This window comes from Schistocerca gregaria, chromosome 2, assembly GCF_023897955.1.
Source record: "Schistocerca gregaria isolate iqSchGreg1 chromosome 2, iqSchGreg1.2, whole genome shotgun sequence".
NCBI classification, from domain to species: Eukaryota; Metazoa; Arthropoda; class Insecta; order Orthoptera; family Acrididae; genus Schistocerca; species Schistocerca gregaria.
In genome coordinates this window covers 251,528,890-251,544,156 of record NC_064921.1, presented here as the reverse complement: position 1 = coordinate 251,544,156, position 15,267 = coordinate 251,528,890, and the positions used below count along the sequence as shown (strand labels likewise).

Sequence of the window (15,267 nt, the reverse complement as noted above, 5' to 3'; positions counted from 1 at the left end):
TCAGGGATTTCATTGCCTCAAATAAGTTACGACCTCCTTCAGATTTCTCCAAGATTGAGCTGATATACTTTCTGCTATATCGCCTTTTTAACCATTCGATAACGCCCTGATCAATTGGTTGGATGAGTGAGGTCACATTACGAGGCAGAAAGAGAGCTTTTATGTCCCCTTTCACCAGATCTTCCTCAGATGGATGTGATGGTGCGTTATCCAACAGCAGTAGAGCATGGACAGGCAGCATTTTTTGGTTCAAGTCTTTTGCGGCCGATGGTACAAACTCGTCGAAAAACCAGGATTTAAAAAGGTTGCAGTCCATCTAAGCAGATTTTTTATTGCAGTAATAAACCGCCAAAGAATATAAGTTTATATTTTTGAATGCCCTTGGCTTCTTAGATTTGCCAATGGCGAACAAGGGGAGCTTGTGGATGCCACCTGCGTTATTACAAGGAATGACTGTTATTCTATCTTTTGTAAGTTTCGTTCCTACCACGGATTGTTGGCAACTTTTTAAAGTTCAGCCCTGTCTCGTCAATGTTATACACTTGGCAGGGTAAAAGTTCATTTTCTTCTCCAATTTCTTGAAACTTAACAGAAAACTCCTTAGCAGCTGCGGCATCGGCAGATGGTTTTTCTCCGTAAATAGAAACAAATCGGATATTATGAAGAGTTTTCCAATGATCAATCCAGCCTTCACGGGCAGCAAATTTACTTTCGGCTTCCAGTTTTTTGTGCAAAACCCTTTGAGAATTGACCCAGATATTGGAGTTCCTTGCCTTCTTTCTTGACAAAACCACATCCACAATGCATCAGCAAGCCATTCAAGTTTAACCTTTTTTAACCTTTTTGCGATTCTTCAGAGTGTTTTCACCATCAATCAATCGTACCTGTATAGTATTCAATGTCTTTCCGATTCTTCCTCCAATCCTTAACTGTCATAACACCTACATTCAGTTCCTTTGCAATTTTTTGGAGCAATTTTCCTTCGTCCAGTCTTTGTATACTGTTAATTTTTCATTTAGTGGAAGAGTTGCGTGTTTACGTTTGAATCAAGACATGTTGAAAAACAGACAACTGTACACACAGTGAATCTACAGTAATAAGTACTGTAGAGAACATGGAATAAAGCAAACAACAACGTTTTTTAATCCCAAAAAAGGATAAAACTGCACAATAACGTACAGTATAACAATATGCACAGCAATAGACATCGCAACAATGGCCCGGCAGGCGTCCAGCCAGTGACAAGTCGGCACAGGCTCTCGAGCGTGAGCATGGTCGGACCAACCTGAGTGAGGAACCATCCAAGGTCGGATTAGAGGGGTTCTACTGTAATGTTGGTAACTGTATTATTAAAGCATGATTCCAAGCCTTTTTTAATTTTGTCTGATATTTGTTGTTCCTTATTTTCAATAGCTGCTTTTCTTTATTATTTTTGAAGCAGGAGATATGTCTAACTTGGAACAAGCAAAATTCAATATGCTAACAGTTTCCTCATTGGGAATATAAATGCCATTAACAAGGTTACATGATTCAGGTTCTGGATTTACAACAAATATTTTTTAGTAACAATTTGGGCACAGGGAATTTCCAGGAATCACATTATGTTTCACTTGGGCAGCTGTTTCACTCTTGCATAACAAGGACAAATTTCCATGTTTTATTTCTGTCAAACCTTTAGTAATAGGCTTTTTATGAACTTTAAGTGGATCACAGCACTTTCTTCCAAATATATTTCTTCTCATGATACTTACAAACTAATGATATAGAAGAACTTACTCGAAATTTAAACAAAGTTTTTGTAACTTCATCAAAGTTATTGACATTTTTCAAGTTTTTTGAAACTGAACCGTAAACTGTCTTGTGACACACTTCACTTGCTATCAGTCCAACAGAGAACTGTTCTTCCATGTTATTGCATTCCAGTTAATCTCTTAAAATTAATTACAAATTACACACAGAACAAAGCACATAATACATTCTACACTCTCGATGAAATATTTACATCCACAGAAGTTTCAGAACAAAGTGACTACAACAATGCCACACCCTGCAATAATGTACTTCTACAATGCCACACCCAGCAATAAAGTACTTCTTTATCGACAATAAACCTAAACGGAATGGGTATTTTTATTACTATAGAACAAAAGCGAAAGCTCCTATTGTTTAATATTGCATTATTAAAAATAAATAAACTAAATGAATGTTGAGTTATAGTGTTAACTAAATATATATTTCAAGCCTAAAATGTTGTATCCCAAAGTAGTTTTATACATACTGATGACTCCTAAATCACTGGACATGGAAGTGCATTCTACATCCCAAATTTGTAGTAGATATGTAAATTTAAACTACCAACAAAGGCAAGCATCTTTTGCTATTTTCCTGTGGAAAATGATTGCCCCTTTTCATCCGTATGTGTAAAATCGTCATTTTCCAGGATGCTGAATTTTTTGCTTAAATTACTCTGATATACCTTCCTATTCTTAGATAAATTCTCACAATCTGCCAATCTTACTTCTGACCTGGTATCCTGTTTCTTTATAGCTTTATATTGTCTGTGGTTTGGTTTTGCTCATTGTTTTGCCCTCAACATTGCATTGCCTGTTGTTTATAAACTAAATTTTGTCCACTGTAGAGCATTTTATATATGCGTGATCACCATTAAACTGCTTGAGTATTGAATGGTCATGCAAGCACTTACCTTGGGGACATCAAGTACCAAGTAACTGAACATGATCTCGAGGGATCTTAGTGCGTGCTATAGCACGTGGCCTATTCGGATTCTCTCACCTGACACACTAGTTTCCTGGAATCTGGAGATGGAAAATTGCCCTCCAACACAGCCACACATACCAATGCCCTACTGGGCTTAATCTACATTAACAGACGCCATGCATCTCTGGTTTTTTTCTTTATACCTTCTTTTTCACCGTTCTTCATTCCCCTCCCTCCACTCTTTCAGATTTCTGTGTTTTTCTACTTTCCTAATTCTCTGTCGCACATCTCGCATTTCCCTTGTTATTCTTCCACTGAAGTTGGCACAAACGCTTCCCAGTGTATCATCGCTCACCACATACTGTCTGGCTTCTCTCCCTTCATCTTTGCCTATCTTCATCCTCACTGCAGGTGGTCCTTCTTCGCGTGGGGTATGAGTGTCCTACCTTCACCTTTTAACCTTCTGTACTTGGTTCCTCTCCTCTCCTCAAGGGAGGAACAAATTATTTTAAGAGCTAGGATGGTGTCATCACTTGCACTGTTATGTTTAGTAGTACTAAACATGTCGCATTCTGCAGCTAAATACTGGCCTGCAGTTCTGTCTCTTGTTGTTAGTCTTCTTGTTGGAATTTTCATTATTATTAGGACAGATTGCTACACACCATATAGAGGAGATGTCAAGTCACTGATAGGCACAACAGAAAGACTGTTAAACAAGTAAGCTTTCAGCCAAAAGGCCTTCTCCTGAATTAGACACACACACACACACACACACACACACACACACACACACACACACACACACACACACACACACACGACCACTGTTTCTGTCTGGCCTCAGCAGCCAGAGGCAGAGGCTATGTTTTGTGAGTTGGCATTTGTGTGAATGTGTATGTGTGTATGTTGCCTAATTCAGAAGAATGCCTTTTACCCAGAAGCTTACTTGTTTAGCAATATTGTTTGTTGTGCCTGTCTGTGACTCAGCATCTCCATTACTTGATGAGTAGCAATCTATTGTTTCCATAATATTGTCGTTATTCCACCCTGGATTTTCCATTGTTTAATAGAATTTTCCTTTGATACCAATAATAATAAGGTAATTTTATAATAAATAGTTATCCCGATTTCATAAAAAGTTTGCTGAAGACTCATGAAAATACAGGGTGTATCAAAAAGAATCATACGAATTTAAAAAAAATTATAACTATTATGTTATTTGAGATACGCGTGTGAACAGCGCACTGTTGGAAAGAGCCAACTCTTTAAGTTTTACACGGTCCCTGCTATGTAGCGGTAGTGCGGGAATTTTTAAATCAAAGGATTACTGAACAATGGATTGCTCGTACTGGACCAGATTACATTACTGGCCTCCAAGGAGACTGTACCTGACTGTATGTGATTATTTCTTGTGTGGAGGGGGGGGGGGGGTATAAAACACTCTGTTGATGTGCGACTGTTACCAACAACAGTGAATGAATTGACATCACGTAACAGTGACTGTAGAAGCTATAACTTAAGACTTGCTCGCTACAATGTGGGAACAATTTGAAGACCGCATTGCCGTATGCCACATATCTCGAGGGGGCATGATATGAAAAAAAATCTTTTTGAGTTTCACATTCATAAAGAAACAAAATTCAGTGTCTGTGTGTATTAGTTTCAGAAAGATAGACATGCCAAATTGGATGATTCTTTTTAACACATGTTGTATTTTGTATCTGATCTTTTGGGAACTGACCATACAGAGTAGAAGCCCTCTTCCCTTTTGACAAGGATCAGTTGTAACCAGTCATGTGGGACTACAGGTGGATTGTGATATGTATTACAATGTAAGTCTTTGTGGTAACCCAAAAGCTATTAATGTCAGTACTGGGTTGCCATCCATTTTAAAATCTTCTCTAGAGAAATATATATCATGTGTAAACATCACTTCATGTCTGAGTTCTGGATCTTAGAGTCAGTTGGTGCCAAAATACATCGCAGAACTACATTCAATGACCTTTGTTACTACAAGTTAGTTTCTATAGAATAACATCATGACAAGTGTGGAACATGCATCCTGATCATATGCTCAATCTTACTTGTAAGTGATACATTGTGTATTGATGATGTACATTCGTTATCTGTTGTATCAACAAATTTTTGTTCACTTAAGGATTGTTGATAATAGTGTTCACTGCCAGGAACGCATCCATATTGGCTACAATCTATTTCAAGGATTGTGTTAGAAGGGTAACAAAATTCCCCTAAACAGCAATTCAGTTGTGGGACTATTTTAGTATTGTGTATTATGTTACACCGTGATACGCTCCTGATTGGCATTTCCATCAGAGCCCGCAAACACTTTGCAGAACTCATTGAAATGAAACATAGCAAAAATAAATTTTCTTTACAACTACATGACATTCTCTTCAGTTTCTTTCTGTTAATGCTACTTTCAGTCAGTTTTAATCAGAGGGGTTTGTGGCAAAAAAGTGTTTCCACAGTACAAATTCAGTAAAGGAAGTAGATCCTTGACAAGTCTGATGTGACTGAATTTGGTGTGTGGGTTGAAAGTTAGAACTATTACAGGACTGAAACCTGTGTGGGATTAACATTCTTGGTGGATAGATTGACAACAATGCCCAGGGTTTGTTTGAGTTTTTTTTTTAAAAAAATGTTTGAGGAGTGCATTGTGGGAGGAGGCAGGTAAAAGAGGGTAAGATGTGAGTGTTAATGTGGGTTGACTTGCAAGTTTGTTGGAGGTAGGACAATTCTTGTGTAGCAGGGAGGCAGGAGATGGGGGTGGCCATTTAGAGATTTTCCATTCCAGCTTGCCTTTCTGACAATTCCAGCTGTCACATCTCTGAAACCTCCTGCCCTGCATTCCACAAAACCTAGAACTCAAACAAACACAGGACAGTGTTGTCAAGTTAAACAGACCCTTTCGCAGGTCATGGGGGATATACTTCTCACTAAATGTATTTCTTTACAGCCTTTAAGGGAATATGTGTTACCACTTCTGTATGCTCCTGGCATCTAGTCGCAGTCTGCAGCAACAGCTATAGTTTATGTTTGTTGTGAAATATAGCCTTCAGGACTGTGGGAAGTATATGTCTCACCAAATAACAGTCTTTAAATGGTTATTGGAAAATATGGTTACTACCAAAGTAGTTTCTGCAAGGTGCTTGGGAAGTATACTTATTACAAAATTAATCTGTCATTTGTGGTACTTGGGAAACATATTTACCACTAAGTTAGGGGTAGCCAAAAGATTTTAGGAATATGTTTTAGCCTCTGTCTATGCCTGACATCATGTGGTAGTACACTGCACCGGAGGTATGAAAACTGTTATAGCACTAGTTTCTGTTTGTCATGAGATCACTACTGTTGTTGGAACACATTGCTTTGTTACTGTGATATACATTATTGTGACCTGCATCAGCTCATATCTTTATTGTATGATAAAGTTTCAAGGATTATTTTCACATCGTGGTAAATAAGCTTTAATATCCGTAGCAAATATTTTTTTAAATTAAGTAAAAGAAAACAAAGTAAAAGCAGAAAACGCTGTTCCTTATTTATTTTTTTTTTTTTTTTTTTTACGTGTAATGGCAACACGTAACAGCTTACAAGTGGGTAATCCATTTACCCCCATCGTTTTAAAACCTCACAAAGGTGCTGTGGTGATATATGTACCACCATCGTTTTTGGTCCTAAATCATAAAAATAAAATTATCAAAAAATAAATATAATCAGTCGATCACAATTGTAATAGGATAGAACAAAAATTATCTCCACTGAGTTGCTATGAAAAATGTCCCCTAAAAGGATTAAGAACCTCAGTCCACAAAATTTTCAATCCTCTCCTAAGGTCTCACTTTCAGCTCCAGACCCAGATTCGATCATCCTGTGCTGGTCAAGGATTTGCCCCCTTCACCCAGACCTTACAAGGGAAACACCTTTTTAGCTGCAATCTGCTCCACTAAAAGCTAACCATAACCTTGCCTCTCCTAGATCATACCACTGCCCTATCGTGACCTAACCATACTCAGATATAACTGCCACCTGGTTAACTTCAAGGAACACTTTACCTCCAACCAGCTTCATGTTCCTCTCCCAAATGCCTCAAATTCAGTGTGGGAAAAGAGCAGTCACCTACAATCTTAAAAGAGACCATGGTGTGATCATTCCTCCTTCCGTATAAAGGCTTCATACAGTTGTTCACAAACCACAGTTCTTACCTGACAGAGGCTCTCCATGAAATGTCTGATTTGGTTTTCAAGATGTGTTCAGAGATACTATTATGATGCTTTTATTAATTTTTTTCTGTTTCAACCCATGACAATTCACGTTATTGTACAGTAATACCCCGACTTACATTGTCCTATTTTACAAAAATCTGGAGTTAACGGCCAGCCGCCGTGGGTGAGCGGTTCTAGGCGCCTCAGTCCGGAACCGCGCTGCTGCTATGGTCGCAGGTTCGAATCCTGCCTCGGGCATGGATGTGTGTGATGTCCTTAGGTTAGTTAGCTTTAAGTAGTTCTAAGTCTAGGGGACTGATGACCGCAGAGATTAAGTCCCATAATGCTTCGAGCCATTTGAGTTTTGGAGTTAACGCGATATTGCTGTTTGAGCACCATGCATCTCTCTTCATGCTCTCAGCCCACGTAGTGTTTGGCTTACAACAGATTTGGTCTTGTTACTTGCAGGTATGTGTTATCCATGGAGCTGGCTTGATTGAGAGATTCTAACTGTGCCATCCAAACGAAGCAGAACTGATTCATTTGCAGCAACAAGAAAAGTACGTTATTATCATTGGAATGTGTACTTCACATTATCAAAGACTTCAATATAAAAATTAAAATTTGTGATTTGGTAAAAATCTGTGAATTGGTAGAGAAGTTTGATCTGCTGGAATCAATGGTAGAATAATTATAACAGACGTGAAAAATGCTCAGTCTTTGAATTCTAGTAGCATTTTGGTGGAAACAATGTTAACATTTTATTGTGTGGTAATCAAGTACGAGTGAAAAATTGTCCTGTTGATTAGAACATGGTGTGCTCTCAAGCTAAGCTGATTTTTGAGAGACTGAAAGTAGTTCAGTGTGGCCAAAGATAAAACGTTTAAAGCTAGTAATGGTTGATTTAGGCAATTCAAAAGTTGTTATAATTGGCGTAGCTTCACAGAAAATGAAGCACCAAGCACTGATAAAGAGACCGTGCATCTCTATTCAGAGAAGGCAATGATAGAAGTAGATGTCAGTTCTGGAATAATATGCCTAAAAGAATTTTTTAAAGTGTGTAAAGAGAAAAACCTTTTAAGGTTTCAAAGCAGCCAAAGATCAATTGACGGTGACAGCTGGTGTGAAAGCAGCTGGTGATTGCAAATTAAAACCTCTCTTCGTTTATCACTCATGAAATCCAAAAGCTTCAAAAAATTCATGTAAAGCTGGGTTGCCCTTGATTTGGAAGTTAAATGCTAAAGTTTTGGTACAGCTTCCCTTTTTGAGGACTGGTTTGGTCATCACTTCACACCTGAAGTGGAATGTTATTGCCAGTTAACACAGATTCCATTTGAAGTGGTTCGTGCACGAGGTCATCATCCTGTTACTCTAGTTAATTCCGATCTGCTCGTAAAAGTTTTACTTTTGCCGCTGAATGCAATCAGCTTCTTCAACCAGTGACCCAGGGACCTATGAAAACATTTAAAGCTTACAACTTGAGACAATAGTTTGCACATCTGCCTGAAGGTGACACTAACTTTAAATGGAATCTGGGAAAACTGTCCCCCCCCATATTTTCTCCTACCACTGAAACCTAGGGGCAATCAGCACCAGGTTCTCATGAAATTGATAATGTGATTGAGGAAGTGGTCAATCTTGCCAGACAATTAAATTTAATGGTGGATAGCGATGACATTCAAGAACTGCTAGTTTCACACAGTTTCTGACAACTGACGAGCTTACAGAAATGCTTAAGCAAAAGCAAAACATCGAACAGTGTGATTCTTTAGACATAGTTCAATCAGAAGATCAAATGATAGATGCAAACTTGAGAGAAGGCCCCAGTGAAATTGAAAAAGGGTTAAAATTTTTAGAAGAAATAGATTCCAACAAAATATCACTTCTGCTTCATAATTGTGCCAAAAATAAATTACTGGCATGGTATGAGGAAACTTTTCAGACAACATTATTAGTTTTAATGATGTCATAATAACTTCGGTTTACATTGTTGCAGTGCATAATACTTTACTGTAATATGATTTTGTTATATTGTTGAACATTTTATAAAAAATTTTCTTCTAAATCATATAAATTATTATTATTATTATTATTAATATGATAATCCTTATACATACATTGTGTCGAAGTCATACTATACCAAAAGTCCAGCATAACCTCCAATTTCCACTAAAATTCCTTGGATCACCTCCAAACTGATCTCCAAAATCCATATCCCTGTTCGTGTAAAGTATTCCGTGCCCCCTTGTACTTAACAATACCTTTTTTACAGTTCTTAAAATCTACAAACCTAATCACTCTGGGCATTCCCTTGCAGATGGTTACTACTTCCACAAAACGAAGTTTCTAATTGACCAACAACCCATTACCCACATGCTAACTTCTTGTAACAATGATACAGACTACTTTCATTTGTTTATACCCATTGTTTTTGTGCCATTGAGCACTAATTCTCTAAATGTCCTGCTAACTCCAAATTCTTAACCTCTTTCCTTATAAACTTAACTATCCCTATCGTTATCCACAAGTATACAAATAAATCAATGAGACAGCTGCGGGCATCCACACAGCACCTTCGTATGCCAGCCTGTTTGTGGGCCATCTACAGGAAACTTTTTTAGTCATGTAAGATGCTAGAAGCTTTTTCCTGTTTAAGATCATTGGTGGTCTCTTCTTGATGAGAACCCATTCTTTCACAGCCTTAACATTTTCATGCTTATCTGTTTCACTTGTCCTCTTCATCTCAGTGTACCATCCTCTTGTTTTTCCATCCCTCCGATACCTAAAAAAATAGCAGCCATCCCTTCCATGCTACAAAGTGTTTCCCTTACAGCCTAGCCACTTGTGGATGCTGCATCTGCTGTGTGGGTCAATCTTTTGCCCAGTATGTTGAAGCACACAAATGCCTAGAAAACTTCCAACTAGTCCCACAATCCCTCCATATTGCACATTATCACCTGGGTCTGGGAAAGGTTCACCACTTCATCTGCCAGGTCTTCTACTACCTTCCATCCTGTTCTGAACAACCTACCCACAATCTTTCCTTCCTATTCTAATGTAGCGTTCTGCTGGCCACTTAGTTTATGAATCATTGTAGTTCATCCTTGTGGCACACCTACCCCAAAGCTCTTGTTACAGTGGTCATATCCCTGTGAAAGCCCATGTAATTTTTACCCACCCAGTACATCCTCTTGTCTGGTATACCCTGCCTCATCAGTGGCAGGGCCACCTGGAAAAGCAGTCATGTCATATACCAGCTCTGCTGTAATTTTTACACTGCTTTTAATGTGAACATGTTGATGAATCAGCTGTCCACCCAAATGAATGGCTGTCACCAAACTGTAGCCAACAACAATGTTGACCACCCAGTGGCAGAGTATGCTGCTGTGCAAAACATGTTTAAATGCAGTTGCTGCTTTACAACTTGTTCCATCTTCATAATCCCCCACAACATCAGCTTCTGTAAAGTACACAGATGGGAATTGTCATTAGAATACATCCTTTGTTCTCTTCCTGGCTTCCTTTGATTCTGTTCTCTTCCTGGTCTCAATCTCTGTTAGCCCCCTTCCCAAGCTTATCTCCATCCCTTCCCCCATGCCCCCAGTTTAACCCATTAATCTACATCCATACCATTCTCTCTTAAGTCTCCCTGTTCCTGTGTGTTCTATCCTCTTCTCCCTTGCCTTTCCCAACCCACTCCTCTATTTGAGTGCTGCATGTAAGTCAAGTCATCCTCTTTCCCTAACTCCTTCCAGCCCCTACCACCCTCTTTATTCCTTTCGCCCGCTCCACCATTTACAACCCACACTCCAATCAATCTGCAGTGCTGGGACAGTCTAGCTTTACACGTGCTTTTAAAAACCTCTCTTCTGTCTCATCTCATTTGCTCCAACCTATTTAAGACAAGTATACAAAAATGTTTCAAATAATCTGAGTAGCAAGGAAAAGCAGTGGTGGCAGATCAGCAGCTTGTACCAACAGAGCTAGCAGAGAAGCACAGTGAAGAAATGAGGAAGCATGAAGTAAAAGAACAGTTACATTACTATTTTGCTGTTTACACACAGATATAATCTGATTACTACAGGATTTTGATAATCAACTTCTTTACTTTTTAATTGTTCCTGTGGTAGTTTGATACCACTGCTGGAGACTAAATTGTCTGGTAGGTTAGTGTATATTTTTGTACACAGTTTATTGTCCATTCATCTGAAGGGAAAAGAGAAAGAACAATAAAGATTTCTGTCATAGCTTTATTTTGTTTGTTTGACAAAACGTGATATCAATGTTGAGTTGGTGCCTGATTTTATTCAGAGACAGTACTCTGGTTGTTACCATATGACAAATATATTGGAATTTAACTGTAACCAGTTACATGTAATCTTTCTCTGCATTTTTTCAAGTTATAATAAATTGTATTTCGTTTATTAGTTGGTTAGTCAGACCATTAGGCAGTATTGAAGTAATGAATGTATCTTTAATGATTTGTCAGTTATTAGGTATTTATGTTGCATTTTTTTGTTTTTTTGGCTTTCTCTTAGGTATTGTTTCAAATTCAGATTGTATTATCTACCTTAACCATTTGGCTTTATTACTGACCATAATGTGTGTTTTTTCTGTTTTATGTGACTTAAGTGTAGCATAAAAACAGTTTACACTTGACGCTTTAATGTTTCCTTTGTTCACAATTCTGATTATATAATTTTAAAATTCTTTACAGGATTTTGCATTTAGAACTGTGATCAGTTGAGTACACTTTTAATTTAAAAATGGGTCAGATATTTGGTAAAGCTCAAGATGAAGTGCAGGTTAAAAACAAAACTACAGAAACAGCTACAGAACAGTGCCATCCAGCAACTGTTGAACCAGAAAAGAAAGTAACTACAAGTAAACAGTATTTAAACTTCACTTTTTTGATTGATCCATCTACAGTAGATTACACACGCACCTCAAAAACAATATTCATTTTACGCGGCCTTGCTGGCAGTGGAAAATCAACAATTGCAAAAGAAATTGAAGAGACATACAAAGGTGCTGTAATATGCTCCGCAGACCAATTCTTCACAGTCAGAGGCAGGTTGGTACTGACACTGATATTATGATCATTTGCAGATCATTGTTTATAATGTTGATTATTCAAAATGACAATAAAAAATGATGCCAATTTGAAACTAACACTGTCATACAGGCAGTCATAGTAACTAAATAAATTTATTTTTTGACATGACTTGCCACCAACAAAAACAGAGGGCACTACATTAAACTGTCTCTTATCTCCTTACGACTGTGCCCAATGTAATGTTACAGGTATGAATATGTAAACTTTTGTCATTCCGCATCTGCCTATGAGCTTCAAAAGGCTCAAAACCTAGGTCATGAAAATAAAGAAATATTTCATAGGTAACTGGTCGCAGCTATCCTTAGTTGGACTTAATGTAATATGCAGTCATGATGTTATATAGTGTCCATAATGGATGCACGTAATTTGAATATTCATATGTAATAAAACTACTGCTTGTCAAGTTAATTAAGTTTTACATTTCTATGTTTAGCATACTTTCATGTTATCACAGAACAGTGTTGTGTGAGGCATGTCTAAAAGGTAACTAAAATTCCTATCCCAAAATCAGATACTGCCACACATTAGTTTGAATCAATGTGTTGGTTATCTTTTAGGTCTACAGAAAATGTCAATTCAGAGTGTTTGTTTGGTGATCACTGTTTGACATTTTTAGTAATTTTTCATTTGCAGATATGAAAGAGCAGTGAAGTAATATAAAATTTATATCTAAAATACTCTTAGGTGTTATTGTCAGAGGCTGATTTTCTTTTGAAACTTGTAGCAAAGTGTAATTGAATAGAAGGGATGATTATAAATTTACATTATGAAGTAAAGAGATTTTGGGGATTTGAAAACATGAGGTACACCAATATTTATGTGCATTATATTGTGCCCTGGTAACATTATTACACATACTAAGAACAGTGTACATTATAAAACTTGTCACGGGCAGTTCATGGTTCTTACGACATGCAGTTTCCATTCGTTGGCAGCATATAAATCATCTATATCAGCAATATAGGATGTGGCGTGGGTACTCATACATTGGGACCAGCCATATATCTGTACTGTAGGTGTGACCACAGTGGAGGGGTATCTGTTGAGAGACTAGACAAACATGTGGCTTCTAAAGAGGGCAGCAGCCTTTTCAGTTGTTTCAGGGGCAACAGTCTGGGTGATTTAACTAAACTAAAACTAAAATGACCTGACTGTGCTGGTACTGTGAACAGCTGAAAGCAAGGGGAAACTACAGCTGTAATTTTTCTCAAGGGCATGCAGCTCTATTGTATGATTAAATGATGATATTGTCTGTGTAAAATATTCCAGAGGTAAAACAGTCCTCCCATTCAGGTCTTTGGGCAGGGACTACTCAGGAGGATGTTGTCACCAGGAGAAACAAAACTGGTGTACTGTGCATTGGAGTGTGGAATGTTAGATTCCTTAAGAGGGTAGGCAGGCGGGAATTGTGAAATTCAGTGACAGGAGGAACAGGATTCTTGGTCAGGTGAAAACAGGATTATAAATAAAAAAATCAAATAGGGGTAATGCAGTAGTAGGTGTAATTATGAATAAGAAAATAGGAATGTGGGTAAGCTACCATGAAAACTGCATAGTAAACAAATTATTGTGGCCAAGATAGACACAAAACCTCCACCCATTACAGTAGTAATATTTTATGTGCCAGGCAGCTCTGCACAAGATAAAGTGACTGAAGAAATGTGTGGTGAGATAATAGAAATTATTCAGATAGGTACTGTATTTACTCGAATCTAAGCTGCACTTTTTTTCCCGTTTTTCTAATCCAAAACACCGCACGCGGCTTAGAATCGAGTGCAAAGTAGGTGGAAGTTCCAAAAAATGTTGGTATGTGCCACCACAACTAACTTCTGCCGACAAATATACAGGGTGGTCAGAATGTGTGAAATGCTTGTAGGGATGTTACAGGGCAGGTTGTACTGAGACATAAATGTTAAGAAAGAATTCGATACGTTGCTCCGTTTCTGAGTTATTTAGCATAGAATTTAGCCAATCGGGGCGTTGCGCACTCGCATTCAAGTGGCCTGCCAGGGCCGGTGTTGCCCAACGAGTGCTTTGTCTCGTTAGTTGAAACTTGAATTTATGCGCGCAACGATCTGATTGACTAACTTCAATGCTAAATAACTCAGAAACGGTGCAACATATCGAATTTCTTTCTTAACATTTATGTCTTAGTACAACCTGCCCTGTAAAATCCCTACAATTGTTTCACATATTTTCTGACCACCCTGTATGTAGCACTACACAGGCATGCTTTGCAGGCACAAAGATAAATACTGGTGCCAAAACCTCTGCGTCAGTAAATAAATTTTTTAAAAAAAGGTGGAAGACGAGCTTTTTTCTCCGCCCCAAGTTTCGACCACTGCATTTTCATACATTATCCAATAAAGTAAATAAAAATTCCGTATTGTCCATCTTCGAATGTAGCAGCATTTCAATTTACTATGAAAATCCGACTGGCAAGACTGGGATGTTTGTCAATATGGCCAACTTTACGTTCTGAATTTTTTCCTACCTGTGAGAAGAGATGGTTGCTAATAGGAACTTTTATGAATTGTGAATCAGATGCAGTATTGTCTTCACCATAAGAATAATACGAATATAAACATTTTGCCATGTATTCTTTCATGTTTGCTGCTATCTCATTTAAATCCTGTCTGCCTAATAAACTACGAAACTAGAGTGAGACAACAGCAAACGCGGAAGAATATACATATCATGTCATGTTTACATTCATATTATTCTTATGCCTAATAGTGATACAGTCAGAAATGAAGCACGGCAATTGACTAGATTTTTAAATCTAAGATGACTCTAATTTCTGTGCAGAATGTAATGTACTAAAGAGGCGTCTGCAAAGATTTCCAAATGGAGAAAAATTTTCTCTAAACTCTCGTTCAGAACATCATCTATCATACGCAGTCTATTATTTGGTTTTTGTTGATCATTATCAAAGAAAGCAGCAGTGTAAGTAACAACAAATAGCAGTCTTTTGCCGTGGTTTCGCTAATGAGACAATTCCTGTCTTTTTTTATTGTAAGCAGCGGAAACGCGCACAAAAGCAAGCCGTGCTGCGAGCGGCGACAGGCCGTAAACACTCATTATCAGAATGCGACAAACAATACACAGTACAGTAATGCATTTTCAGCTGAGTGACATAAACACCTATAACAAAGAGAACGGCACTTATCAGATCAAATAAAAATAAGCAATCAATTCAAACCAGAC

General features: G+C 37.9%; 1 protein-coding gene across 3 annotated transcripts in view; it reads left to right on the top strand.

Moving 5' to 3' along the window:
• Positions 1-15,267, top strand: part of LOC126336795 (2',3'-cyclic-nucleotide 3'-phosphodiesterase-like) — an 84,088-nt gene that overhangs the window by 19,149 nt on the left and 49,672 nt on the right. For 2 of the 3 annotated variants that reach the window (XM_050000821.1, XM_050000819.1), the window contains 2 exons: positions 7,413-7,504; positions 11,662-12,018. In XM_050000821.1, the coding sequence (XP_049856778.1) occupies positions 11,711-12,018 (308 nt within the window). In that variant the 5' untranslated portion in view covers positions 7,413-7,504; positions 11,662-11,710. The remainder of the gene's footprint in view (positions 1-7,412; positions 7,505-11,661; positions 12,019-15,267) is intronic. The other variant, XM_050000820.1, reaches the window with a different exon arrangement.